Source organism: Rhinichthys klamathensis, unplaced genomic scaffold (genome assembly GCF_029890125.1).
Source record: "Rhinichthys klamathensis goyatoka isolate OS25496 unplaced genomic scaffold, OSU_Roscu_1.1 h1tg000040l_1, whole genome shotgun sequence".
Taxonomy (NCBI): domain Eukaryota; kingdom Metazoa; phylum Chordata; class Actinopteri; order Cypriniformes; family Leuciscidae; genus Rhinichthys; species Rhinichthys klamathensis.
In genome coordinates, this window is record NW_026606587.1 from 11849709 (window position 1) to 11877657 (window position 27949).

The window sequence follows — 27949 nt, forward strand, 5'->3', positions numbered from 1 at the left end:
TACTCACCCTCATGTTGTTCCAACCCCGTAAGACTTTCGTTCATCTTAAGATATTTTTGATTAAATCTGAGAGCTGGATCACTCCTCCATCGGCTTCTTAAGGGATCGAAACTTGCCAGCCCAGAAAAGTTATTAAAGACATCGTTAAAATAGTCCGAGTGACTACAGTGGCTCAATCTTAAGTTTATCAAGCGACGAGAATACTTTTTGTGCGCAAAAAACAAAAATAACGACTTTATTCAACTCTTCATTTCCTTTTCTTCACAGCGTTCAAGCGCTTCTAGGTTGTACGTCGCACGCATCACACACATGACCAGCGTCGGCCAATAGTGAGCCTACGTGTGACGTACAACACAGAAGCGCTGCGCTGTTACACTACGTGAACTAACTCGAGGGCCACAGAGAAGGAAATGAAGTGTTGAATAAAGTCGTTATTTTTGTTTGTTTTTTGCGCACAAAAAGTATTCTCGTCGCTTGATAAACTTAAGATTGAGCCACTGTAGTCACTCGGACTATTTTAACGATGTCTTTAATAACTTTTCTGGGCTGGCAAGTTTCGATCCCTTAAGAAGCCGATGGAGGAGTGAGACAGCTCTCAGATTTAATCAACAATATCTTAATTTGTGTTCCGAAGATGAACGAAAGTCTTACGGGGTTGGAACAACATGAGGGTGAGTAATTACTGACAGAGTTTTCATTTTGGGGTGAACTATCCCTTTAAACTTTGCATCTGACCCCCTGAACCACGTGCATTTCAAACCGTGGGCCCTGGTCCGTACACATCACATATCGCACATGGCCATCTCTCATGCAGCCCTACCCTCAAGTCTCCATGATATTCTGGTCTCTAGATATAGCAAACACTATAAAGTGCACTATAAAGATATAAAAAAGAGGAATGATAGGGAAAACACTTCCAGAACCAAAGCTGGAGTTAAAAAAATAAATAGATCAAAGCACAGTTGCGTTATATCCACCTATTTCGCTGTGAATGCAGAAAACACAGTGCTGTAAAAGGTAAAACTATTCGAGCTACAAATCTGTTTTTATTATTAAAACAATACATTAAAATAATATGATAGGAATACCAGTTTACATCTAAAAAGCTCTTTTGTAGAGCTAATAATAACAGTTGACGCCGGAAGCGTTGCACATTCAAGTTACTAATGGCTGTCTGCTCTTGTGTTAAAAATTAAAAAAGGTCCCCCAATATACATTCTACTGACTATAATGACTAAACGTGTCCATTTATTCTACTAACCCTAACCTAATAGTCTACTAATACTTAATGAGTTAGTTGACATGTAGCTGCAAAGTTACTTGTAGTTGAACGACTAAAGTGGAACATCAAAACAAAGTGTAACCTTTGACCCTATTCCATTTTGTTTATGAATCGTTTTACAATTTTAATATACATTAATAGCAAATTATAGGAGGTAAATAGGTAACGCTTCCTTTTACAGTACAGTACTTACGTGTACTTACAGTGTACTTACCTAGAAAGTACTGGCTAATATAAGGTAAGTACATGGGTTAGGGGTAGGTTCAGGGTTAGTACCTAGTTATTACCCAGTAATTATAATTACTATAATAAGTACATAGTAAGTACATGGGTAACAGGACTGTAAAAGGAAGCGTTACCGGTAAATATTGTGTAAAATATTTAATATTATTGTGTATGAGAGTCGTTATTTTTGCAATTCTATTTTGTGGCACAGAAATCACAGAAAACAGCAAACATGGGAAAAAGAACAGAAAAATCCTGTGGATTTCTTACCGTTTTTGAAACGATCTGTTTCCTTGGTTGTCCGATTTTGAATGGAATCCTAGGAAAACAGAAATGCATAATTATAAGGTAGATTACAGCTAAACTCACCTTAATAATAAAGAATACATTTCATTTTTATTTAACATTTATAATATTAAATTCCATCATAGTGTTCTACTCAGTCCACTTTTACATTTCAAAGAAGGCTGATTTTGATGACTAAAAACAAAACCCCTATTTAGGTGGTCATAAGGTCATAGTATTCCATAGACAATTTTGAGGTTCACTATGAAAACCCCAAAGGCAAATCATATCTTCTCATATGGTCCACATAAATCCATCAAAGGCGGATGTGCGTAATTAGAAGTGGCTGTCGCCGCTGCCACAAGTCTTCCTGTGGTCTGCCTTATTACTACATGTGCACTTCTTACACACATGCACTTTCCTGATTTCTGCTACTGCAGACGGACATTCACTCAGAGCCAGTGCAGACTCAGGTGTTCACAGGATGCTGTCACACACACACACACACACGTGGAATCATTGGCAAACACATATGCAACACACATGACTAGCAACCACAGCACACCTTCAAACCTGAACCCTAATAATGAGTCACAGTTCCCCATGGATCGTAAGAGAGTTTATCCTCAGAAATGGCTCCAGTTCCATTGTGACTACTATTTATAATGCCCAAATGTTCTTTCTAAAACTTTAAATTTAATTTAAGTTTAATAAGCCTTCAGAATGACAAAAAACATGATAACAGTTCTCTTTTGATTTTGGGCTGATGAAAGCTATAGATTTGTTGAGAACCACAACCAATTCAGCCAGTCATTAGACCGATTCAAACATGCGAGTTCAAGACTGATCTCTTGACTCATTTAAAAGCATCAGCTCATAACAATCATTCATTCACAACTGGTTGTGCTTCATATTTGTTTTTCTCTGCAACTAGGGAGAATAAAGCATTTGCAAGAAATATCGTCTTTATTATTTTGGGGTGTCCTATCTTACTCTCTCCTCAATTTAAATTCTGCAAGAACAACCTGGCCAGACAAATTGATTCTGCTGTGATACAGCAGATTTGAACATTTAGTCCACGTTAGGGGAATAAATCAGACTTTCATGAACGGTTACTGACTGACAATGAATCTCGTAATCTCATAAAAATATTTTGGGTATACAGTAGAGCTGCATGATTCATGATTCACCGTTTGAAATTAACTTGATGCTTCAAAAAAAGATTGTATCAATTACATTATTACTAGGGATGCAACGATACCGCTTTTTCAAAACCGATCCGATCCGATCCCAAAATTCTGAGTATCGGCCGATACCGATACCAATCCGATACCAGTGCAGTTTTTTTTTTAAATCAAGTAGAATTTCTATAACTCTGTGTGTTGAACTGATAATCACTCTTTTGTGTGTTAAACACAATCTACTTAACACAGACAACTTAATTTTAAAGAAAAACAACAAATCCAAAAAATATATGATCATAATCTGTGACAAAAATGCTATAATAAACTAGATTAGTGGATAATTCAGCAGTGCAATTTAGTCTAGAAAAATCATGAGTGCACAATAATTGTATAAAATCTGAACATTTAGTGAAGAAAATTTAGGGGAACAAATAAGAGACAATAAGTGTAACACTAAATCTGGTCAAACATTACACATTGCTCTTTGTATTGTTGTAAAATACATTCATGAAAAACAAGATAACAAAAATCAAAAAGATAAATTATTATATATAGCCTGTATAGGCTACTATAAAATTGAGACATGTTTTAAATGTATAGCACAGCTGTTTAATGAGGCAGCAACATATGATAGATAGGACAGAACAAGAAAGGCTATTAATAATCTTTCATTGCGCAAAAGTAGTATTATATGATTATGAAAGGATCCAATACAGTGCGGCACACAGCGCTTATGCGCATCGCGAGCGCAGAATGATGCGCTTGAAGCAACACGGAGTCACAGCGCGCAGCGCGTCGAATCCGCATTGAACAGTTCAAAGCACAAAGGAAAGACATATCGATGCGTAGTGTATTATACACAGTATCTATGCAATCGTTTATTGAGCCTTTTCTTTTAACAGTTTTAAATTTCAGTTACTGTGCGCGTGAAGAACAATTATAGTGCTCTCTGACTCTAGGCTACTCTGTTGCGATCTAACAGACGCCCGGTAGAAAGTAACATGATTTAGTTACAGCAATAAAGTCCAGCAATATAAAGTTGTTTTATGCTAAACCATAGACCTTTATCTACAGATCAAGAATAATAATAGTAACATTGAATCATCTTGATCTTGGAGAGTTTCATCGTGTTGCCTGTCGTAACAGAACGCGACGCGCTGTTTGATGCTGAATGGAGAATGACTGACAGCCGCAGCGGAGGGAAAAAGTTTACGAGGTCTTGAATTTAATGACTTAAATATTCATTTTTATCTCACATTATACTATATAATGGCTTCAGAACACTTATAAGATAGTGCACGAAAACTTTATGGTACTTGATAATGTTTTTGTGCCTTTTGTGGGGCTTAACAATAACACAGAATAATACGCACAATATCGGATTTGGATCGGCCTCCTCTGACGGATACCCGATCCGGCAAAAATGGCAGTATCGGAGCCGATACCGATACTGAGTATCGGATCGATGCATCCCTAATTATTACACTAGTAGATGGCAACAAGTGACTGTTAAAAAATGAATAATTCATTCTGATTCATCCAGTAATGAAACAAGGGAAGTCTTTATGAGCGAGTCATTGAATCATTCATTCAGACTAATAAAAAAAATTATATTTCACATTTATTAAAGGAGAGGCTAGCAATAGCGAGCTAGCTTTGAAAGCATAATATCCCACCCTCCCTTCAGAGCATCTCCAAAGTCACGACTCCTGCAAAACACACGAACGCGCACAACAGTGAGCAAACACGAGACGGCGCTAAACTACCTCATGTCTCAAAGCACATAACATTACCATAATTACGAACATAAACAACTTAAAGAGCACTGACCTGAACCACCTGACTGCTGCAGATTCATTTCGGCTTTGATAGGGTTGCCATTGCCAATTTAAACATTCAAGCGCAAGAAGATGCGAAAGAAAACGTGCGCAAGCAGTGAGAAGATTTAGGCTGTGTGCGCAAAGCCGCGTCTCAGAGTCAGACAGCACACAAATATTGCAAAGACTTGCGCTCAAACGGACAAATTCACACCAAAATTGTCAACATGCGCGTCTTGGCGAGTATCCTAGCAGATGTAGTAGGTTATGTCTTAAGTGAACGTAAACAGTCGAGAAAGACAACGCATGTGTATCAGTATCAGTGTACTGGATCTATGCATCATCTCTTAAAGTAACAGCGGCCTAATATTCCTGCTGTCTGTGTTTTCATTGTTAAAGGCAGGAAAGGTGATTTGTTGCAGAAACATTTTTTGTTATGCTGGATGAAAGTCTCTTCACATCCTGATAGCAATCACTAATTTAAGTGGTCTATATGTAATTGTATGTAATTTGGAAGCAACTCTGCATAGTATAATACACCGATGACTAGGGGTGTGACGGGATCTCGTGCCACGAGATCTCGCGAGACTAAATATGACGAGTGAAAAAGCTGTCTCGCGATATCCCCATTAATATTTCACCGCTACACTCACATTCGCCTAAACTATCGTTTTGTTGTTTTTATAAAAAAATAAAAACCATTATAAACTAATGCAAAAGTCTGCTCTGCTCATCCAGCACGAGTTGCCGTTGCAATCAGTGCAGCACGAATCACAGTTCACTGATCGCGTGACGATGGCGGAGGATTCGTTGCGCAACAGACTAAACGTCTGATAAATGTCTTATCTTGTAGAATGCGCGCTCAGCATCGCTGCTCCCTATACGCGCGGTCACGAATTTGTTAGTGAAAGTAAAACACAAGCTCCCTGATGTGCATTGCGCACAAATTAGGCTGCATACATACAATAGTCCGTCTCCCAATACCCATCTCTGGACTGTTTATTTGCGGCTATGGTCTCTGTTGGCACTGCGAATATTGAGAGAGCACTGTAACGTATAAAGGACAACAGGCAAGGGAGGCTCCGTTTCTGAACTTATAATCGGAACGCAAGAACAACTGTAGAGACAAACACACCAGCCTCGTTTCTCTCGGCCTTTTCCGAACTCGCCATATTAACCCTATAACTGCCGGTGCAAAATAAAACAGCAATTTCACAACAATTATGAAGAGTCTGTGTGCTAACTTTGATTATGGTTGCACTTATTGTTTGCACTTAATAAGACTAAGAGAAAACAGTTATTTATTTTTGTTATTTATACGGTTTTTATTTCTCTGTTAAATGTATGTAAAGGAGTTCAGTTAGGAGGTCACACACCTGGAGATCAAATAACTTCAATCAGAAGTTCTGAAAGCTCTTAAAATGTACAGTAAGGTCTGAAGAGACTAATGTGAAATCATACAGGAGAAAAGCCAGTCAATAAAAACCTTTTACAGTGCTTGTATATTGTTTTCTTTCAATGCATTTGATAATTCATACTTATAAAGTAGACCTGAAATGACATGCATTAGAAGATTATTAGTTAAAACATTGAAAAATGCACCGGCATGCTATTTTTCCAGTCATGAATTTTGTCATTGAGGATTTCTGAAAAATTGTGCAAAAATCTCGTCTCGTCTCGTTCTCGTGAACCCAATCTCGTGTCTCGTCTCGTCAGATAAGCGTCTCGTCACACCCCTACCGATGACGTGTGACGTCTGCGTGAGCAGGGTGTGTGGAGGTATGGAAATACATATGTTGAGAGGCAGGTCAGCCAATGATTGGACAAACAATTTATGGTCCTACGCCTTCCACAGACGAAATACACATATAACTACATTTAGATCACTTAACTTTGTGATTGCTATCAGGATGTGAAGAGACTTTCAACCCCAGCATAACAAAAACTCTTTCTGGAACAAATGGAAACTTTCTGGCTTTAAATATTCTATAAAGTATAAAGTGTGATCACGTACTGTTGTTCAGTGTTGGCTTTTCAGGAAGTCTGAGAATCAATTGTCACTCTATAGCAGACCTGAAGAGATCCTAACCTTGACATCCCAGCTCTCTGGGTGTGAAGGTATGTTAACTTCATTCTGGTTTTCTTCCAAATTCCAATTCAACAAATGCAACAACAACCAAAAAAAAAGAATAATACTGATACGCCCACAGGTCGTCCTTCAGTTAGGTCACAACGGTTGGTTTTGTCTCCAGATAAAATCTCATTCAGATCAACTTGCCATTACTTTATGCCATTTTTTTCTCTCACTTTTCCCCAGCTATTTGTTTTATGATGTCAAGCTTAAACAGAGCAAGTTGTCAACACTTTTTCTAAAGTAAAATGGCAAACAATCAGGTCACTTCAAAAGTTTGAATGAAATTCTTTCATTTCAAATCAAAGGACTAAAGCTAATGTTGTTTCAAATATGAAATTTGTTGGATCAATTAAAGAAACATGTCATAATTTTCACTTGGACAATCAAGTCCAGTCTAGAACATTAACCAATCCCCATCTTATTCCAGTAACATTTACGGTGTAATCTTTACTATTGTTCTAATAAACAGACAAAATGGCATTTAGAGCTTTACAATCAATGACAGTCTAATGAAACCTGGCCTGGTCTAATAGGTAAAAGATCATCCTGACCTATATAATTGACTATGTCTAATGAGTAAGAATCTCTTTAGCTTGCAGCACTGATGCCACTTCACAAAGACATGAGGATAAGGTTTCTGCTGAAATAAGTGGTGAAGATTCAACAGTTTCAGCTTTTACTGTGACCTGACCAGCCGCTGCCATACACCTCATGCCTGATGTTGTGTTCAATTCAGCTTTCACACCACACATCTAAAGTCTTTCACCAGATCTTAACAGCACAATGCTTTGCTTGTAATGATACGTTTAAGATAAGTGCGTATTGTATTTGATGACTGATATAATCAAAACCATTCCAAAGTTTGGGGACAGTATGATTATTTTTGTAAAATTAATAATAACAAAGAGCACTTTCAACAAAGATCCATTACCTATATATTAATTTTATGTTTACCACAAAAAATAAGAACAATTAATAATAGGAACTGTTTCTTGAGCAGAAAATCATCATATTTTCTGAAGAATCATGTGACACACACACACAAAAAAAAATCACTGTTGAAAACAATAACTTTGCCATCACAGGGATTAACTAAAATATATTAAAATAGAATAGTTATTTTAAATTGTAATATTTTTAAATAGTACTATTTGTACTGTATTTTTGATCAGATTAGCCTTGATGAGCACTTCTTTAAAAAATATTTTAACAATCTTAGCGACCCCAAACTTCTGAACTGTACGGTTGTGAATGTAAATAAATATTTTTTTTATTTTTTCTAGCCTTTTTTAGCCATAGAAGTAAATTAGATTCAAATTGTTAAACTCAAAAAGTTCATTATTATTTTACAAAAGAGTTATTTTACATCAAGAGTTTTTACTAAATGAGCACAATGTAGAATATTTTCATTTATATTCACCAAATAAACAGCAATATTTACCTACATATATTATTACGAAAACATTTTAACATGAGAAAAGTCAAGAAGGAGTTTCGTGATCATTTCTGAGAGATGACACGAGTTTTCAATCAACTAACTTAAAAGTTAGTCTAATGACATGATTGTTTTTAATCAATTGAAAAATAAAAGTCATTAAAATAGCCACAACATTTTACATTGTCAGCAAAATAATCTGAATATACTAAGAGTATTCAATACACCACTCAGCCCTAAACCTTATATTATGTTGATTAAAAAAAATATAATATAATATTGATCAACGCCGTTATGATCACATATAGTGTCCATTCCTAATTGTGTGGGTTTAAATTGACACTACATTGAACCGGTCAATGACGACGTGGCACAATGGCATCACATTCCCATCCCCTGTTCTCACAACTTTCCTTAAGTGAAAAGCAGCAATTAACCGTTCGCCCCCCCTCTTCTCTGTCTCATGCGTTGTTTAGTAATTACACCTGGGTTAGACCTATAGAGAGAGAGACAGAAAAACACGTTTTCCACTGCTGGCAGAGCAGGCACCTCTCTCACGCACACACATCTACACTAACTATTATTGACGTGACAGAGGTATGGCTCCAGAAGATTGATGGACAGCTGGGGATGACAGAAACGCTGCGATGCCAGCTGCGTCAAAGCTAAGGTGTGTGAGCTAATGGGATGGAAAGAGAGGTGTGTGTGTGTGTGTGTGTGTCTGTGTGTGTGTGTGGAACAGAAATGACATGGCACAGTTGGATGTATATGTGCGTGTGTGTTCCCTGTGATCGTAGATTAATTAAAATAATAGATTTAACCTTAAAAAAAAGTGTGTGTGCGCGTGTATAATATATATTCACCAAAAAAAACAATTTTGGGGGGATAAAATACAAGATATAAAAAATAGATTTATAGATATACAAGATAGATAAGATAAGAAACAGCCCCGTTCCAAGGAACATAAAGTTCACCTTTTGTTATACTGCTGTTATGCCTAAATCATCATGGAAAACTACAAGTCATCACCCACTGAACTTCCTGAAGTCCTACCGCTGACTCACCCCAAAAACAGTTCACTACTGCCAAAATTACATAAACAGCCATCACTCAAGCTCGGCAAGCAAAAGAAGAGAAAGTAAGAAGCCAGAATGAAGTCAATTGTTTCATCTGTGATGACGTAGTGAGTTGCAACATCAAGTGACCTGTATTTTCTTCTGTCGTCAGAAAGGTGAGTTCATCTTCGTAAGCAAGCCACGCGTCAGTAAGAATTGCTCAACTACATCTTCTAAATGATTTGACACAGGAAATCCATTCAACACTGAAAGAAAATGGATTTTCATTCATGGACGCTCATTGGGTCTCATTCAGTAACCGTGCGTACGCACAAATTTGTGAATGAACTACGCACACACCAGGGTTATTATCATACAGTAAAAGTAAAACCATTAAAAAAATAACAACAGTATAATAATAGTATAAGATGACATTAAATTAACTACAAACAAAAACTACAAAAACTAAAAGGAAAAATTAATATAAATAGACATTTAAAAAAAAAGAATAAAAAAAATGGCAAAAACAAATTCAAATTCAAAATATTAACAAAGAAAGAATATCAGATACTAAAATAAAACTGGTACAAACTTTTCATGAATAAATCATGATTTAACAATGACTTCCTCATACTAAAATGTTTTCTAAAATTGAAAAATGTAGGAACAACTGATACCACACACACACACACACACACACACACACACACACACACACACACACACACACACACACACACACACACACACACACACACACACACACACACACACACACACACACACAATCTGTCTGGGCTTACGAGATGTAAAATGTTATCTTAAAGGGGACCTATTATGCCCCTTTTTACAAGATATAATATACGTCTCAAGTGTCCCCAGAATGTGTCTGTGAAGAACCAGCTCAAAATACCCCAAAGATCATTCTTATACCATGTTGTAAATGTCCATTTTTGAGTCTCTTTCTCTTTCATGTATCTTTAAATGTAAATGAGCTGCTGCTCCCCGCCCCCTATCCAGAAGAGGGCAGAGCCTTTACAACTCGTGCCTCTGATACTGTGACAAAAACTAAACATGATTATCATCTCTATCGCGGTCACGCTCACGTGACATTGCAGTTCTTCATCATCATAAAAGTTTATTATTTGCATGCATTTTAAAGCTGAAGGAAAGCTGCCCGTCAGGGGGAGCGTCCCGGGAGTATTAAAAAAACTAAAGTTCTCTTTCACTTCTTATTGCGCCTAAACTGTCAAATAGACTCAAGGTTATGTCAAAAACACACAAAGTTCACATAAACAGTTTGTTATGTGTATATTAGATCTGCGTATTAAAGTAAAAGCAGTGTAATATACAGAACCTGCTGCTATGTGCTGTTAATATGAATCAAACAAAAGAAAAACAGAAAATCACTCACTCTTGATTGAATAACTTTAGTAGCTTTAATAAGAATAGCTTTCTTACTTGAATGCTGCTGTTAAATGCTGTGGCGAGGAGATAAACATGGCAGACTGTGTACAGCTCACTGAGGGGCGGAGCTATGCTAATAAGGCAGATTCAATCGCCATTCGAGGGCGGGGCCTGTAACAATTATCACTTTGGAGACACGGTTTTATATTTATGGGGATAATAACAAAAGGAGTGGGCAGATTTTTACCACAATAGGATGGCTGTGTACACACACTGCGGACACAATTTTGTTCAAAAACAATATAAAAGAGAATTTTGCATAATAGATCGCCTTTAAATGTATTTCAACATACAGAAACCCCTTATATGGAGATGGTTTGGCCATGTTTTAATGCAAATTAATAACATTGGACACTCGCTCATTCAGAATACTCTCAAAAATAATATTAATATTAGAATGAAGATAACAAATTTGCACGCATGTAGATGCTGTGAATTATGCAGAATCTTTACATGAAATACTCTAATATAAATAATTATAAGTGAATGAGACCCAATGAGTTTTTGAATTCAAAACATTTTGCATGTTGCTAATTTATGCATGGCACCCATAAAAAAAAAAAGCTAATTCGTATCATTTTACAATGTTATTGAAACACTACATGGAAAATTAAAATCACTTCCTTCATTAACATTATTAAAGACTAGGCTACTTTGACAAGTTTCTATGTTTCACATCAACGCCTCCTTCCAGCGTCACAACTCAGGCATCATCGAACATCACTGGTTATGTCATCAACAATTTTCGTTAATACCGACTTTCGGTCCTGTTAAACACAGAAAACCATTCTATGACTTCAGAATATAGCACATGAGTCATGTGGGCCAGTCTTATGGGGTTTTTAATGGTGCATTTTTAAACTTTTCTTGGAGCTTGAGAGCATCTGTCACCATTTACTTTCAATGTATGGAAAAAGAGAAGTATATCTAAGAACTTTTGTGTTTCATGGAAGTCAGTCTTATGAGCTGGAAAACAGGGTGAATAAACAATGACAGATTGCTCATTTGGTGATGAACTATTCCTTCAGAATCTACTAATAAAGATTACCATATTAACACCCGAGCTGTGGGATCGTTTAACCAGGCTGCTGTAAGTCACAATGTCAAGGCTTGACAGGATGTCAAGGTTCTGACAGGAAGGAAGAAATTCAGTGGGATGATTTTGTACTGTGGGAATCTGCAGCGAAGGTTCTTCGCATACAAGGCCATTTTTACATACAGCCTTATTTAAGTAAGCGGTTAGACCGTACGATCCGATCCCATGCTCTTAAAGAGGTCACATAAACTGAAGGAAGGAAAACACTTAAAACAAGATGCAATATTAACACACTTTAGGATCATTATCACTGCGGAAGCAGTAAAGTAAGTGAATTTTGGTGGATTTAGGTGCATTACTTGTCAAACCTCGTAAAAAGCTATCAATAAACATTTAAATGTTTGTTTAATTTAAAAGATTGTCACATATGTATTTCAATATATGCTTTTATCATCTAACTTTCTAAGAAGTAAATCTAATATCAGAGATATTTAAAGGGTTATGGGAAAATACCAGGGGTTTATTATAGGAACTTCCTGTCTGCGGTATAGTGAGACAGAATATGAAATATTATTTATGGAGATATCGTTCACAACAGTATCCTGTGTGGCATCACGTCATTTTGGTTTGCAAATTTGTGCATGATATCATTACAGGGCTGCTGCTGCTAAATACTGAGTTTGTTATGTCAACCAATGGCGTCTTTTGGACATCAAAACAAGACGGTAATGAGTGGTAATTAACCGTCCATTTTAATCTGTTAATTACAGTGTTGACCATCCAAACTCAGTGTAGAAACTGTGGACATCAGGTGGTGTCTGAAGAGATAATGGTCACATGATGGCCACTGTCAGAGTATTTTTGGTTTCAGTTTTGAACATTTAGAAACTGTAATTAAAACTTGTGCTGCACAGCTTGGCGCAACTTAATGCATGTTTATAGTACAGTTAAGAAAAACTCTCTAACACAGTCTTTACTGAGGTGAAAGAAGTGACAGCCAAACAGACCATATTTGATGCTCAATACAGCTTCGTGGAGCAGAATTATGGACCATTGAGATTTTACTGTGGGCGGGATTTCCCAGCCCGACAGAGCAAATACATTTTAGTTCATTACAGTTGTGGCTGGTCAGGAAACTCGAGGTTAACATGGAAGAGTGACACAATTTGTGGCATCATGTCCGGTTATAGTGTAAGACCCATTTCTAGCTATAACTTTAGAGGTCTGCTATAAATGAGTTTGGAGAAGTAGGGGTGTGTTCACACTTGTAGTTAGGTTTTCTTGGTCTGTAACACTATAGAAAAAAATCCTTAACACTAATATTCCTGGTTCAACTGAAAATCATGAATTTAAGCATTTGGACAGGTGACCACTAAAAAAAAAAAGGAAAAAACATTAAAGGCACACTGTGGAACTTTTCAACCTTTATAATATATTACCAAAACCCATTGAGATGGTACATCGACTTACAATAGGTTGAATGACAAGTCTGCCGAAGCCTGAAGGTGTCTGTATCGCTTTTACTAGCACTATGTAACTTCGGGTTTCGGGTAGGAACCCGAGCACAAAAAGAACTACAAAATTCGACCGCTTTACGGCATACGTCACTTCCCCCACCACCCACAACTTCCTCAGATTCTAACGTGAGAGCTCAACTCGCGTTTGATTGCTGGCGTCTGTATGTTGTCGTCATGGCTGAATCAACAGCTACTCGGAAGAAAGCGAAGAAAGCAAAGATTTTGTCAGAGGAGACCAAAAAAAGAAAAAGGGAGAGTGATAAACTAAAAGCAAGGACGAGAATAAACATTGGTCAAGCGTTCCCTCGCTGGCGTGCGATAAAGGAGGATGAGGGATTCCCGACCGATGCTGACCTGGCCGTCATGCTTTTGGACTAGTAAGTTAAATATATTGCTTGCACAATATCTCTATTTTTTCAAATTTGTTCTCTGCCTGGCCATGTTACTGATTCTATATTGTCCTCCTCCATTTAACTTAATGTAACAAGGAATGCTAGTAGAGTAAGTTAGCGAATTATCAATCTGGTAGCTAAATGTTAGTACAAATATAAATTTTATAAATATTGGGAAAGGTTTGCATTCAGCAGACACTTTATCCTCCGATTTTGAAACGAAACAGGGCTGCAACTTAACAACTAGCTACAGCCTTTGTTTAATTTGTATGCAATTCATCTGGTAGCAGACACGGGAGGTTGACCGGTTGACTGTTTGTTGACTTTTGCGACAATGCTGCGGCGTTTGTGGCCTCTAGGGGCACTAGACGTGAAAATTACAGGTCGAGCGCACCCTAGTGGCCAAAAATTCCACAGTGTGCCTTTAAGTAAGTAAGTAAAAGTAAGTATAAGTAAGTCAGTAAGTAAGTATAAGTAAGTATAAATATAAGTATAAGTAAGTAAGTATAAGTAAGTAAGTAAAAGTAAGTATAAGTATAAGTAAGTATAAGTAAGTAAGTATAAGTAAGTATAAGTATAAGTAAGTAAGTATAAGTAAGTATAAGTAAGTAAAAGTAAGTATAAGTATAAGTATAAGTAAGTAAGTATAAGTATAAGTAAGTATAAGTAAGTAAGTATAAGTATAAGTATGTAAGTATAAGTAAGTATAAGTATAAGTATAAGTAAGTAAGTATAAGTAAGTATAAGTATAAGTATAAGTAAGTAAGTATAAGTAAGTAAAAGTAAGTATAAGTATAAGTAAGTAAGTATAAGTATAAGTATAAGTATAAGTAAGAATAAGTATAAGTAAGTATAAGTATGTAAGTATAAGTATAAGTAAGTATAAGTAAGTAAGTATAAGTATAAGTAAGTAAAAGTATAAGTATAAGTATAAGCAAGTATAAGAAAGTACCGGTATAAGTATAAGTAAGAATAAGTATGTAAGTATAAGTAAGTATAAATATAAGTATAAGTATACATATAAGTATAAGTAAGTAAGTATAAGTAAGTAAGTATAAGTAAGTAAAAGTAAGTAAGTATAAGTTAGTAAGTAAGTAAGTATAAGTAAGTATAAGTTAAGTAAGTAAGTAAGGATGGATGGATGGATGGAACTATTTTTTTTTTCTTCATAGCTTATGCCCCAAACCCTACAAATTCACGCTCAAGGCCTGACCTATTGGCCAACTGATGTGATTTTTACAATTAAAATAAAGCGTTACATGACTTCTGGTAATTCTGCAGAGATACTAAATGACACTTTCAAGTCGACCTAAACAAAATCCTCTCCATTCACACTCACAGAATCATGAAAGGTGCCCTGTTCTGAAATCAAAGGCTTTACGCTATCAGCGCAATCGCAGACGTGCGAGTGACAGAAGCACGAACAAAAGCCTAGTTCAGACTTGCAGCAAAAATTACGCGGAGAACAGGCAAACTTGACTCACGCTACACATCAGCCCGAGTGGAGAAGTCAGCTAATGGAAGCTCTATCTGTTGAGACTGCAGTTTTACGCCGGGATCTTATCTCCGAGGAGTACAGAGACTTGGTTGACGACTAGGGAGCGGTAATTGTTTTCAGGGCGACCCCGGTGTCAGAACGACCACGTCACTCTATCTAGCAAGAGGCCCTGAATGAATGAAGTGGGTCAGCCTGGTTCATAAAGGATTCTTTCACCCCAACACTAAGCACACTGGAGAGGAAGCATCCTCTGCTGGCCACTGACCTTTCAGAAGAGCCCTGTGACGCCGATTCAATTTCCAAAGTCCAACCTCTTACAATGCAAATGGTAGAATGTTAAATACGTCAAAAGGAAAGGCCAGAAAAGCAATCTCGTCTCTGCTTTGGACTGGACTCTTTAAAGAATGACGTTTTGATGTTCTGTGACGTTAAAATCCTCAATCGCTTCAGCCAGAGAGAGTGGACTTTATGAATTATGACTTAACTCATTTTTGCCTGTACTGGATCGCTCTAGTGTGGTCACAAAGCCGTGATGAGCCAAAACAAACACATGCCTGTTCATCTCAGCATCCCAAGTTCATTCACATTATGCCAATCGTTCAGACTGAGAACTGTGACCTTAAAGAGCCAAGTCAGCTTTGCTGCATGCAGTCTAATCAAGTTATTATTGGACAATTACATGATATTAAAGTCGGCGTGAATCGGAAAATCACCAAACCTGTGTTCTATTTTTGATTTTATTCTGAACTATTCAACCATGCATATCATTTTTTTTTTTTCGACCGTGTAATTATAGGCCTAAATCAAAATGTCAGAACTCAATCTTCAGATTAAACTGTGTCTCTTTCTTACAACTGACTTCAAGCTCACATTCAGATCTGCCTTCATCCAATCAACAACAGATGCACAGAACCAAGTTTATTTTACAGTGTCCTTGTTACATGTACTTACTACTATAGTAATAACAGTAAATTATGCATAATTACATGCAACTAACCCTCAACCAAACCCTAACACTATAGTAAGTACATGTGGTTAATTAATATTACTCAGTACTTAAATATACAATTACACTAACAATGACAACTTAAAATAAAGTGTAACCTTTTTTTATTTTCGAAAATTCGTTCGACCCGGATGTTCGCCACAATATGCAACAAAAAGAAATCTGTTGCTACTTTCCTTGCATTACGACTTTACGGATGCACATGAAAAGGATGCAAATGAAATTTAAATGCCAGCTGTCAAGTGTTACTGTAGTGGACATAACGATTACTATACATACAGCATTACAAATCGCATCATGAACATATAAGCGCCGCTGAACTGAAAAACATAATCAGCACAAAATCACTGTGTATTTGTTGGAGCAGCGTGGCAAATTATTATGTTATCTAAACACAAATCCGCCAAACCTTTGTAGTTTAATGGCAATGTCTTTCCTAAGTTCTCTTACATCTTGATGGAAGCAAAACAAACTGACAAGGCAAAACTACACAAGTCGACAGTGGTCCATTGTGTTCAACCTAAAACAAATGCTTAAAAGTCTCTAGTTTACTGGAATCTAGTGAAACACAGACTCAGAGACTGATGAAGGGAACTACACTTAAAAATAGGTTCTTCGGTGTTTCTTTTGAAGACACCTTAGCAAAGAACATCCTTGGGATCTAGAAGATTCATGTGTACTGTATAGTTCTTTGGATTTATATGGTTTGTGATGTAACATTATAGGTTCTTCAGATCAGTGAAGGCTACTGGTTTATTATGAGTTCTTATGGTTTTCTTAATACAGAATACATTAAATGTTCCTGTTCCAGACTCCAAAACCCATTGTAAATAAGTCATGCATTTAGACGTACACATATCACAGGGTGTCTACATTTGATGCTCTTTTATAATTAAATGAGCTACAAATAAGAATCAAATAACCTATAGCTGCTACTCATAAAGTAACGTTATATAAGAAGTAGAACATTGATAAATCAAACTGTAAACATTGTGTCTCTGAGGACTTGTGAGCCAACTTAGCTACTGTAACTTGGGAAAGACACTAAATGCTAACAATAGAGATCAATTGAAAGCGTGAAATACTGAACATTTCAAACAAATCTGAATTATCAACAACCAAACGTCGCTTTTCGGAGTTTAAATAGGCAGTAAACTCATTCGTAACCTCAAACACGGTTAAATTAGCTTGCTAGCCACAGTCAACGGCTGTGTGTCAAAAGCACGCGCGCTGCCTAACCAGACAGCATTTTAGTTGTGTTCGAACGCTCGAAGTGCAGTCTAGGAAGGAAGTTCACTGTGTATTGATACACAACCAGCGGCACTTCACGTCGCTCGTAAACAACCGATTTATTAGTATTTATTAATCCACATAGGCGTTGTGATACATACCAGCTCATCTTGTGCTCAAATTCAGTCCAAATCAATCGAAATGTAATCCCTTTCTGTTAAAAACATCGCCTTTTCAGGCTTTTGAGAGTCGGACAGCAAGCAGGAAGTAGAGAAGTTTACTGCAAGTCAGAGGTCGAGAGGATTTAAACTACGGAAAGCGAAGAGGTCAAACTACAAGCGCGCAACAGCCAACAGGTATCGCGCGAGCCATTCACACACACACACTGAGATTAGAATGCGTTTATGATTGTAAAATAACCAAATTATTGTAATGAGACATATATTCTTAGTTTCGCTTAGTGATTTATTTTCAGCGTTGTTTTCGAGCATTCTTTAAAGAAAACGTAGCTATAACGACTGTCGATTGATCGAGAAAACATCGAGAAAACATTCAAAAGGTTTTCTAAACCAGTGCAAAGTGTTATTATTACTCGAAGTCGGAAGTTGCTTTTCAAAGCTCTGTGAAGTTTGAGTTCTCAGGTATGTTAGTTTAAGTTGGCCTATGAACTTTGTCTCAAATGTTTCTCCTAAAAATATTTAGTAGTAAGTAGAAGTAAACACATTGTGACACAATGAAGCTCAGGTAACCTTACCTGAGTGCGTAAAATGGTTCAATCTAATGAGAAATGTTGGAGTTCAGGTTAAAATATAAGATTTTTGTTGAGCAATTAAAGACAATCTCATGTAAATGGGTTCTATTAATGAAATATTTAAATGCCCGTTCACATAAAGGACGATAAGATAAGGGCCTTTCACACCAAGGATGATAACGATAACTGTAATTATAAAGTTTTAATAATCGTTCTAATTCTATGAGAATAAGTCCAAACTACTACTAAAACAACACGCAGGAACATATAGTTGGGATCACTTTCTGAATATGTTATAGTTATTGTTCTATATAATTCCTATAGATTATATAAATATATATATAGGCTTAAATATTAAATATATTAAATATTATTATTATTTATTATTATTTTGTAAAATGTATGCATTCAGACAACCAATTTTGGTCATTTATTCTTAATGTTTTCAGTTGTTTGCATAGTTGTTTATTTTTTACATGTGCAACACAAAAAAGACAATCAAAAATGGATTCAGTTGTATTTTATTCAGGTGTGTGTTCAAGTACGCATCAACTGGAAAACATTGAATTTACAACAAAATCAGAAGCCAAGTGAACATTTCCTCTCCACAAAAGGATAACATCAATTAATTTTGTGAACAATTAAAAGACTTTACCACTGGGCCTTATTATAAGGCAATGGAAGTAACAGGAGGTAAAAACGTATCAAAAGATCCTTTCTTCTACTGAGCTAAATCCCATGGTTGTGTGTCTCTCACACTCATAAAAGTGACCACGAACAACTCTAAGTGCCTCCATCTGAAAAGAGACATGCAAGACATGCAGTAAGAGATACAGTCCAGAAAAAAAAAATACGGATACCAAAATATCTGCCACACAACAAATTATTTATTTGCACACTATAAACCGCAAACATTATGAGAACGGATGGCCATTAATAAAGATGACTTTCTTGTTTCCCTTCTGTTTTTTTTTGTTTTTTTTTGTAGAGAAGATGTCTCTGATCATGTACAGCGCAGTGGACAGCATCATGGTAAATGTCTTTAATGACCGGCCATAATGAGAGGGTTACAGGGAGCAAAATAATCAGGTAAACAACAGTGAATCAGTGTTGTGAAACAGGGCCTGCTTCAGAGCTGACTAGGGCCACATTTACATCTCTGTTCGCTCCTCTGTGCATATTGTTCCAGGGCAGCCAAGCCTGCAAGTTTGGGACAAACAAGGCTGTTCATCCTGGCTCTGATCCAAAGCCGGACGGTGAACAGTCATGCTGAGACCATGACGAGGAGGGGGGGTGTTGTTGTGAGACTCGTCACGATATCTATTTACCCCAAAAAACAGATCGACTCCTTAGTAAACGTTCACAAAGTTCTAGATTAAATGCAAATGATGTTGAGACACTGCAATTCAGTCTTGGCAATTCTAATGACATTGACTCACATATTAAAAAACAAAGGAAAATATGGACATGGAAGCACTCAGCACAGATATACAGAAGCATGCATGCATGCTCAAAACACAAACACACACACACACACACACACAAGTTTTCTGGAGGTCACGATTGCTTGTTGCTTCACAGAACTTTATGAGGAAGACTTCTACTTGTAGTAGCATATAATAAAATCAGAGTTATGATGGACATTGCGTTTTACATTTGAATTACTGGCGCACATTCTAATTGTCAAACGAATTTCTTTTTGAATCTCTATAACGTGTCAGCTCCTAATGTAAAATGCTCTCCTCAAACTGGAGAAACGCACATGCATGCACACAACTCCACCGGGTATCGTATCTGATCTGTAAGAACTGCTTCGCTATTTTTACCGCTGCAGTTTGGCCCTGCATTCTGATGTGTCTTGGCACAGAAAGAAAAAAGAAAATAACAGATATATCAAAAAAACAACAAAAAAAAAAGCCACAAGCTGTTTTTGTATGTATTATTTCTGAAAAACAATAGTTCTCATAGCATGTGTGCTTCAGAAATGAAGATATCTCTCTAAAAATGGCCTTGAACAGAACCCGATGTTACAGAACCTGATATAACTCAACATTTACACTCTCCAATCAGAAATCTAACCCATCAGCACTGTAATATTTCCCTTCTTCAGTTACATTGAGAGAGGTTAAGAGGTGCAAACTAACTTGTGTACACAACTCTGACATTCTGCCATTTCGATGCATTATTCAAGACAATAATGCCAATGTATACATTCAGAATGCTTGTTTAGCTTTCGGCAGATTTCAGCGGTATGTAGATGAGTTTTATGGATCAATATTTGGGTTGTGTCATTACCGTTTTGCACCCCAGATAAACACTGCATTTATTTTTTTTATTTTTTTTGTTATCTAGGATGCAAGAGCTATATAACCTGATGAACATTTTCTATATTGCCTATGAGGAGCTGCATTTTTAATTAAGGACCGTCACATAATGGTTGAATTATTTCCGTATGTTTAATTATTCAAAATCCAAAATAATCCTTAAATGCCACTGTTCTAATAATTATTCAACAAAAAAGAAATTCTGCCATGGCGAGAGCCTACCAAGAGTATGACATGGAAGTTTTACAATTTTTCTGTGGGAATGTAAGCCGAGTGTGTATTTTTATTAAAAACTCAACATTTTTTTTATTTTAAATCTGTTAAACATAACTGTAGTAAACTAAATGGTAGTGCTATATATTTAAAATGATTTGTTTTGTATGCATAGTTTGCTTATAAGGTAATGAGATACACAGATTATGCTTTGCTTTTTTTCACCAAATAATCTTACCGTTTATTCATTTATTAAACACATCATTCAGTGTGTCCGCAAGTCATCGTTTGCAAAGTTGCATTAATAACAGTTAATATTTGAGACTTTAATGAAATGTTGAAGAATGCATCACATTTGACACAGTCAATACTCGATTTTTCCTGCACACACACACACACACACACACACACACACACACACACACACACACACACACACACACACACACACACACACACACACACACACACACACACACACACACACTTAAAAAACATTCTGCACTATGTACAGTCACAATCTCAAAAACAGAAGAAAGAAAGAAAGAAAACAAAAATGTAAACACATCTTTTGTTTCAACATTCATTCAGTCAATGTAAAATCTAAGTACGCGGGTGTTTGTGTATGCATTAGCACACACACACACGTACACACACACACACACACACACACGAGCACGGACAAACATTGTAATACTGAAAGACATTGCTTTGTACATTCCAAGTAGAAAACATGTAGTAATATTTTTGTATAATTATCTGTACAAAACCCCCTCTCGTTCTCATCGTTAATATTCAGAATCTCTAGGCATGATCCAGATATGAGTAACCGTGGAGATACCACATTACGGTTCTGCCCCTGAGAGCAGTATAAATGTCGAATCTGTTCCCATCCAAAAACATCTTGAATGGCATGCATATAGCAGGCAGGCCTCAGCCGGCAAAAATGCAAAACAATGACTCCTAAGATCAATCCTGCCCAGTGGTGATGCTCATAGGCAAGCATTACCATCATTTTGGCTGATTTCGTTTTTTGAAAATCTTTTGTACATGTGTGTTAAAATGCGTGCTGAATATATAATGTGCATAAAAAGGGACCCAATGAAGAATATTGGATGATGGAAGCAGGAAACACAACTGTCCAGTAAAACAATGACAATAAGGACAACAAAAGGACAATTTTCACATAAAAATAAAGTAGCTCTCATTGACAGTCTGCATGGTTTGAATTGGATGCATATTGCTGTGGGTCTTCAATCATGACTGATGCAATCTCTTCAGTTCCAGCAAAGACATGATACAAGATGCATGCAGGGATACAGGTAGCAAGAACAGAAAGGCTAAATGTTTGGATCGGATCGTTCTACTAGAAGTAGATTTGCAGAACTGCAGGTTTGGCTCTTTTGCGCACTAAATTAAGCGAGACAGGTAAAGGCCACAGCTGTGTCTTCATTTCATCCCTAGAAAGTAAACGTGTGGAAGTGAGCCAGACTGTTTTGCTATTGTTGTTGTTTTTCTTTTTTATTGCACTGAAAGTCCATTGCTGACAACAAACGCCCTTCGCATCCCTTAATTGTACAGACGGGATTTCGAAATATTAATATAATGCAACCTGAAACTCAGTCTCCTTGAGCCTTCAGAGCTCGTATAGGCTTTCCCCCAAATCAACATCTGAAATGAAGTTATTAGATTAATACAAACAGTATTTGTTTTAAAAAAACTGTCTGCTGTATTTAAATACATTTGGCACATTCTGTTGAAAAACAACAACAATAACGCAGAAACATTAAATAATTAACAATCATTATAAAAAAAAAAAAAAAAGACTGCAAAACATTACGCAAATGAAAGTGCACTTTTATCTGACAACTCACTGACAAACCAATATACAAGAAAAATAACTGAAAAGCCTAAAATCTCAAGAGATTGCTCTGGTCCCCGGAGCTGAGAGTCGAACCCTTATGAAGTGCTCTTTCTGTCGATTGACCTGACTGCTTCAACCATCATCTTTACCGCCTTCTCCTTCCCATCCATGCAACACTAGTCCACTTATTCCCCACTCGTTTGACCTAAAACAATAGTGGCTACAGAAACATGCCACTGTGATCAATGAAAACCGTAGCAAATGGATGGGTAATGTGAGAGGGAGAGAGTTTAAGAGTCAAGTGTGTTTAAGAGGAGAAAGAAACCGTCACTTTTCTTTTCTCCTCGCAGTCTTCCTTCGTGAGTCCATCTCATGCACAAGTGGTGACGGTCATGATATTGGCATTGCTGGGTCCCGCGCTCCCACAGGAACTGGGAGGAGAGGTGTGGCTCCCCCCGGCCCCAGCGCTACTCCCCTTGTCCGTGGGTTTCTTGTCCTTCTGTTTCAGGTGCACCTTGGCGTGCCTCTTCCGCTCGTCGCTCCGTGCAAACTTGCGTCCGCAGAACTCGCAGGAGAAGGGCTTCTCGCCGGTGTGTGTGCGGATGTGTGTCGTCAGATGGTCGCTGCGACTGAAGGATCGCATGCAGATGCGGCACTGGAAGGGTTTGTGTCCCGTGTGGATGCGCAGGTGGCGCGTCAACTCGTCGGATCTGGAAAAGCGCCGGTCGCAGTTTTCCGCCGGACAGGCGTGCGGGCGCTCGTGGACGGGCGTTTTGCTCGGCCGGTTGGGGTACTTTCTTGGTCGAATTGGTTTGAGGGCAAGAGTCTGAGAGGGTTGATGGTGTTGGGAAATGTGCTGTTGCCCACCGAGAAAGCTGGGATGGATCTGTTGCTTATCCTTAAAGGCTCGAATGGTCTCGAGGGGAGTTATGGGAGGTGGGTTAACCCGTATAGGGTCCATGGTTTGGAAGGGTTTATGCTCCATCACCCCTACGTCTCCCTGGTGATGGAAGAGGTTGTAGTCTGGGATCATGGAAAAGAGACTTCCGTCCATGCCCGGTTTGGAGGTGGTGTGGTAGTCGGAGCTCGGGTAGGGTAAAGACGAGGACGTGGCGGGGCTGTGGTGGAACGACACCTGTTCTGGGTATATCTCTCCACAGGTGGAGTAGGCAGGGAGGGATGGCGCATAAACCTGATCCATGTCTGACGACTGGCCGCCCATGCTGCCGCCCGACGAAGACGTCTGGGTAGTGATGTTCCCAGGTGACGGTGACACCCCCAGGATTCCCGCACTCACCAGACTGATGATGTTGTTGTCGGGACACCAACCCGAGCCTCCGATGCTGCCTGATGGAGGGGTGTCGAACGCAAACTTGCCCAGGTAGGTGACGGTTTGTCCGCTTCGACCAGACTGGAAACTCCCGGAGCCGTACTGAATTTCTCCGCTGCCCTTCTCGCCGCCCATCCCCAAGTCCATGATGTTATCTGTGGGTCAGAATGGACATGTCAATTCAGATTGCCACCAAAGAGTGCTCAAACGATTTATGCATGGGAAGGTGACTAGTGGGATAATTCTAGGAGTCTCTGGGAGAATATATATCCTAATAGACTAACTACTGACTTAACTTTCTCCTGCTCGTTTTATAACTTTATTCTTAAGTGGGTCTCAAAAACAACATCTTGGCATGCCTCTGTTAATCGCCTGTTCCAAACAAAAAGAGAAGAGAGTGAAGCACATCAGTCCAAATGAAGGCGTGGATATTGATCTTTGACAAAAGCAGAAGTGCAAAACGATTCAAGACTCCAGTGAATATCTCTCACCTCCCTCGCCAACTTATTGTCTTTCTATCACGAAATCTAAACGGCTGCGTATCAATTGTAGGACTGGAACTTATTTGGCTTCTCTGAATACAGCAAGATGTCACGACTGACATCACTGATACTCTTATACTCTCTCTCTCTCTCTCTCTCTCTCTCTCTCTCTCTCTCTCTCTCTCTCTCTCTCTCTCTCTCTCTCTCTCTCTCTCTCTCTCTCTCTCCCACACCTTTTCAGAGAGATGTCTCTCTTGACACTTGACGGCTGTTCTAAAATGTACCAAACAAAGATCTGCTGTATTGTAGTCACTTCAATCACTTCTAATATGTCTGACAAAAGTATGGTGTTGAACACAATACAGTGCTGATCACAACGCGTATCTGGAAATTTCATATTTTTTTATGATGGCTCACTAAGTTTAGTCTTGTACGTGCACTTACAGCAATCGCAGTGTGTACACCAAATTGTGGCTTACGGTAGAAACAAACAGAATGGAAATTACAGATGGTCCTCGCATCTGTTCAACACATAGGGTACATGTGTGAAGAGATGCTGTGCTGTGTCTGACGGAAAAGAGTCATTCGGGCAAAAATCAGAGAGAGAGGGAGAAGCGATAAGTAAAAAAACACGAAAAACTGTGTGTGGGGATGCATTTCACACACAAGTTGGGGATCTTTTACAGGGGCGTTTGATAGGACACTTTGTGAGAACATGAAGGGTTTGTCACCTTGACACATTGTGATAAACAGAGATATCAATGAAGTGTGCTTACAAAAAGTTGTATTGGAGTCTCAAAATCTATATAAAAGAGTAAATATATCAAATCTACAAAAAATAATAATTTATAGGCTTCATCACAATAACTTTTTCTTTTCTATATTCTATTTATAGATCTATATTCTGAATTTTATATTTTATTTTATATTTAGATTGAGATAAACTAGTGATTTTAAAATAAACTCTACTCAAGAAATGCAAGATAATCTACATGTTTTGAGAAATTATTCTTTTTTTTTCAAGAACTCACGCATTTGTTGAGGACTAGTTTTCAGCCGGAAGTTAACATTCATATTTCGAATTCATTTTGATATTTTAATAAACGAAACGAGGTCAATACTCTCCCGCAAGTGTGGGAAGCATCGCCTCTTTTGACCTGCAGAGTGAAAACCACATCAAGAGCTCTATATGAAACTCCATCAGAAGACGAATGATCTATGCTTTCACTCTCAATAATAACTACGATATTTCACAGCTCCTCGTTAGATGATTTAATGTAGCAAATTATTAGGGTTAAGAAGGCTGAGGCTACTCCAATAGAAAAAACTGAGCTAAAAATTCTCACGTATTTAGATTTTTTTTCCCTGTATTTTTTTGCAGTAACTATTAAAGCTTTTAGCTTAAATATTTTTGATATTTCAAAAGGTAAAATCAGCGACAATAAGAAAAACAATACGGCTATGGAGAAAAATTCTAACAATTAGATGAGCTGACTGGAAGGAATTCCTCATATTCTGGAATCATTATCTTGATCAATAGTTCGCTTTAATTTATATTTTTATTGTTCACTGGATTCTAGTCAAAAATACTGTTCCAGAAAAATGTGTTAAATACTTTCTTTTTTTTTATGTGCGGAGAAATGATTTTTAAAAAGAACACACATTTCAAAGGGTGCGCGAATAAAGTAAAAAAAGAACACAAAGAACAAGTGCATGTGAATTTCAGGCAATAAACCCTTCAGTGCCTGAATATATTTTAATTTACACATTTTATATTTCACGTGTTGTGGCCCGAGCTTTTTTAAGACCAAGAGCGCGCTTATAAACGCCCACCTGCGCGTGCGGAGGGTCAGAAACAGGGTCAATACTGTATAAAGCACTGACTAATCAAAAACCTTTAAATAATATAAATATAATATTTAGAACAGAATAGTTTATAAGACTGCATGGTGCAATACTACGGGGACAACCCGACATTAAGAGTTTTTTTTACGGAATTAAAGCGCACAATGGAAAACGAAACGGCTTTTGACATTATTTGATATGATTAAAATATATGAAATATACATTTCACGACTGTGCATGCATTGGCATTGCCAGTGAATAACGAAGGGTTTCCGCGTGTCCCGTGACGCGTGGGCAAGAAATGTTACCTATTACCTGATATTACCTGTCCACACTCATATCACGTGACTGTAACATTTTAACTAGGTTACTTTCACACACCTTCTTTATAGAATACAATTTGGCGACAAATTAAACGAAATTTTATCGCAGAATTCCATTGAGAAAATGCGCGTCTATGGCTGTCTATAAATTACAGTGCTCAGTCTGTTATGGCATAAATACATTTGATTATAATAACAATATCAATATGTAATAGCCATCTCATAAAATAATTAACCTACATACACATTCCGTTTATTATTATTACTCAGTATTTCGGTAGCCAAATGCACCACAAAATAAAACCTGATCAATCCGAACATTTGAAAATCTGTATGAGCCTAATTCTGAACACATTTTTTTCTTCTTCTTCAAAATATATAGTCTCAAATAGCAACTGTTGCAGTATCAGGAGTTCTGCTACTAAACTACTGTAACTCGTATAGGCTACCAGGCGCGCGTTAACAGGTGCTGCGGGGCCGCGCAGCGCGCGTTCAGCGGGCTTCAACACAACTGATGCCGCATGGATTAACTACTCGGACCAGCCAACACAACAGGTCACACACTCCAAGAACAGCTCACTGAGGAGAAGTGATTCAAAACTTTTTGCCCTTACCTGTATTCATCTGCGAGTAGTGCGAAATGGAGTCCGGGTTTGTGAAAATGTTCATAGAAGTGGGAATGTCTTCTTCTGGATAGAGACTGTCAGGTATGGTGTTGATTAAACTGCTCATGGTAATAGGGATCTTGTCCGCTAGTTTACCTGTCATAGCAGTTCTTCAGTCTGTCATTAATGAGCACGCACAGGTGTTCCGTCCCGATCAATCTCCAGTCTTCTGAAATCTCTCGAAAAGCGTCAGAAAGAGATCTCAATCCCTTTTGAAATTGTATCCAAGCGCGCGACGAGCACCGCGCAGATGTCTCTTCACGAGGTTTTGTAAATGGTTTCTGTGAAGTGTTATTTTCTCAGGAGCAGTAGATGTTGAGATGTTGTTGGTTGTGGTGATTGCACAAGTGTAGAGCTGCTCACTCTATTGCGAGCACAGGGAACTCCAACGCTTTCTTGTTCAACAGGGGGACGGAACAACCGCGTGACGTAGATGACCATATATGGACACACAAAGCTAGACGGCCGCTCCACGTCACATGGAAGCTCCTCATAGTGGAACATTACAGTCGGTAGCAGAAGATAAGTGTTCGGTGGAGCAGTGAAGGGACATTTTCATCGGGTTAGGTGACAGTTGGACCCGACGAAG

General features: G+C 37.8%; 2 protein-coding genes across 2 annotated transcripts in view; both read right to left on the reverse strand.

The window, feature by feature from the left end:
- The window catches only part of bin3 (bridging integrator 3), a 65058-nt gene extending 47181 nt beyond the window's left edge, over positions 1 to 17877 (reverse strand). The window contains exons 1-2 of the mRNA XM_056246867.1: positions 17725 to 17877; positions 1778 to 1826 (exon numbers count right to left, since the gene is read on the reverse strand). Coding sequence (XP_056102842.1) covers positions 1778 to 1826; positions 17725 to 17732 — 57 coding nt within the window. The 5' untranslated portion in view covers positions 17733 to 17877. The remainder of the gene's footprint in view (positions 1 to 1777; positions 1827 to 17724) is intronic.
- A 5009-nt stretch (positions 17878 to 22886) lies between these two features.
- egr3 (early growth response 3) lies at positions 22887 to 27932 on the reverse strand. Its single transcript, XM_056246872.1, has 2 exons — positions 27310 to 27932; positions 22887 to 24200 (listed from the first exon to the last, which is right to left on the reverse strand). Exons 1-2 carry the CDS (start codon positions 27461 to 27463, stop codon positions 23086 to 23088), a joined length of 1269 nt encoding a protein of 422 aa, XP_056102847.1. The 5' UTR covers positions 27464 to 27932; the 3' UTR covers positions 22887 to 23085.
- Between the last annotated feature and the right edge of the window lie 17 nt (positions 27933 to 27949).